Here is a 2,713-nt window from a genome sequence, read left to right on the forward strand (position 1 = left end):
GAAGTGCCTCCACCCTCGGAACCCCGTGACTGGGCACTGTTCTAGAGCTTCGTGAGCTGGGAGGCAGGTGGCTGTAATAACTGCTGTGTCCACAGCCCCTCAACTTTGGGACCCATGAAGGAGGACTGTTGTTTTAGAAAATGAGTTAGGGCTGAGAGTGCCAGGAGTCAGCTCCTGTCCCCAAATGCAGCCTTTTCCTGCAAAGTCCCTGGGGGCCTGTTCAAACTGTCCTTGATGCACTGAGCCTGGCTTGGTCTCTTTCCAAAACACAGAGGGAAGTACAGGTGAGCAGGTGAGACACTGCATGAGCCAAAGGTGAAACCCGCAATTTGTTGACACATTCAGCAAACTCCTCTGAGTGGGGTTGTTTGGCTTTTGAACTTATCCGTGCAGGCAGTGAGGCTTTCTCTGAGCTGTTCCTCAGTCCTCATGTGGCACATCCCAGAAGGTTTCTGAATGGTCATCCTAGGCTGTCCCGGAGCAGGACCTCGGGGCCCGTGAGAGATGACCACAGACATGCTTCTCTTTTCACATCCCCTTGGAAACACTGACTTAAAGTGCTGTTGTTGGGGCAACAGGGAAGAGAATTCCCCACCCACCCCCCAAGATGCACAGATTTCACCCACTATCACCTGCCACTGAGACTGGTTGCTAGGTCAGGTAACTAGGTTGGACTGCTTCGCTGTTCCCAGGACATGGGGCACTTGCCACTGCCAGCCCTGTGTAGCTTCATGGCCCCGTGAAATCAGCAGAGCAGACCATGTTCCCACCATGGGGAGTTTAAACAAGAGGCTCAGAGAGGTTAAACGACAAGGCACACAGAGACCACGGTGAACCTCTCTGCTGGAGAGTTTGGGTCTGGGCCAGCAGGTAGCACAGGTAAAAGCAGATGCTCTCAAAGGCCAGGTGGGTACTGGAGGGGCTGAGGGACTCACTCCTCCACCCCACGCACCTGGAAGTTCAGCTGGTCCACAGTGTTTCAGTTAGGATTCCAGTTCCGATGCTCTCAGATGCCTGGAAGCCAGGTCCAGGGAGTGTTGATCTCGCTGAGAAGTCATGTCCACATGTGCCCACTGATGCGGGATGGTGGCTCTTGACCCTTTTCCTTCTCTCTCCTTCCTAGGGGCTAAGGGATTGACAACACTTGAGTACATAAAGCAACACCAGAAAAAGATCTGGGAAAACTCAATAACTAAGAAAGAGCCATTGGTCCAAATGGAGGAAGGACATGCACAGATACTGAATGTGCCTCCGTGTCACCATCGTGGCTGCAGACACTACCCAGAGTGGTCACATGTCTGGAATCCCCTAGCCTGGCTCTTAGATTGCACTGCTACATGGACGATTGTGTGCGTGTGTGTGTGAGAGTGTGTGAGTGTGTGTGCACGCATGTGCATGCACTGGTGTGAGTGTGACTGAATGTGTGTGTGAGGATATGTCTGACTACATGTTCTATAAGTGTGAGAGAGTAAGAGTATGTGTGTGAGGGTATGTGAGAGAGTGGAAGAGTTGTGAGTGTGTAAGAATGAGTGTGTGAGTGTTTGCAATTCATGCATGTGTGTCAGTATAATTTAGAGTGTATTAGTGTGTTTGTGTGCATATGTGTGTCAAAATGAGAGAGGGTGTGTGCATTAATGAGTGCAGGTGAGTGTGTGAGTGTGAGTGTGGGTGTGAGTGCAAGTGAGTGTATGTCAGTGTGAAGAGTCTGTGTGTGCATGCATGTGGAGTGTGGTGTGTGGTTTCCATGTACACTCTTCACACAATCAAGCCAGGAGGGCTGACTCCTGCAGGGTGCACCACCCTCTGCAGCCATTCCAGACGACCGCATCCGGGAGCCTCTGGTTGTTGTTTTGAGCAGGTTTTTTCACTTTGCTGGTTTCTGAAGGTTACAGGTGACTCCAACTTCTTCGTAGTAGGAGTTTCAGTTCACCCCAATCCCTGTGGAAATCAGACAGAGAGAGTTTCTTGTAATCGATGACAAATGGGAAAGGGGGTGACATCTTTCCCCTGATTGCACTTCTATTGAAAATTTGGAGACACATTTAGTGGAGACTCTTTATCATGACCTCACCTTGCCCCTACACAGACTCAGGCACTAAAACTTGCCCTCAATCCAAGCCATGAACAAGAGGCCATAGTTTTTCCCTGCTACCATTATAGCCAAGGAGACCTGTGTTCCCATTTGCCTGGAACCGTCCCAGTCAACACCTGATGTCCTTGTCCCCTTGACTCTCAATGTATCTTGGTTTGAGTGATAAATTAATTCTACAGTTAACCTACGTTTAACCTACCGCAATTTCCTGTCTGAGCCACAAAAGTGAGGTTCACGCCATACTGAGCTCCCATCCAGAATCATGGAATCCAGGACATTATGGAAAGGATACTTCGTTCATTGTTTACAGCTTTGAAAAGAACTCCGTCTGAAAAAGATGGGACTTTACTGGGCAAAGCCTCTCATAGCCGAGAGCACTGTCCATGTCTCTGCAAATCCCAGCAGCAATTGTCTTTACTCCTCAGATGCCCATATATACAGAAAGCTTTGTTCAAATAAGTCATTGTGGAGGTTCCTGGGGGTCCAGTTAAAATTTATTTGAGCAGGAAAACAAGGTTTTCAAAAGTGAGTAATGAGTTTTCCTAATTGTGAATGTTAACTAAACTTCTTTGAAAAGGGTGGGAACCTGCTGTCCTGGGAGGGGAGAATCCTTGGCTCCTT

At 49.1% G+C, this 2,713-nt stretch overlaps 1 protein-coding gene across 1 annotated transcript in view; it reads left to right on the forward strand.

The window, feature by feature from the left end:
* LOC111818986 (probable palmitoyltransferase ZDHHC11) overlaps positions 1-1,138 on the forward strand; it is a 9,015-nt gene extending 7,877 nt beyond the window's left edge. The window contains exon 6 of the mRNA XM_023724878.1: positions 1,124-1,138. Coding sequence (XP_023580646.1) covers positions 1,124-1,138 — 15 coding nt within the window. The remainder of the gene's footprint in view (positions 1-1,123) is intronic.
* The last annotated feature ends 1,575 nt before the right edge of the window (positions 1,139-2,713 follow it).

This window comes from Trichechus manatus, unplaced genomic scaffold (genome assembly GCF_000243295.1).
Source record: "Trichechus manatus latirostris isolate Lorelei unplaced genomic scaffold, TriManLat1.0 scaffold00266, whole genome shotgun sequence".
NCBI lineage: Eukaryota > Metazoa > Chordata > Mammalia > Sirenia > Trichechidae > Trichechus > Trichechus manatus.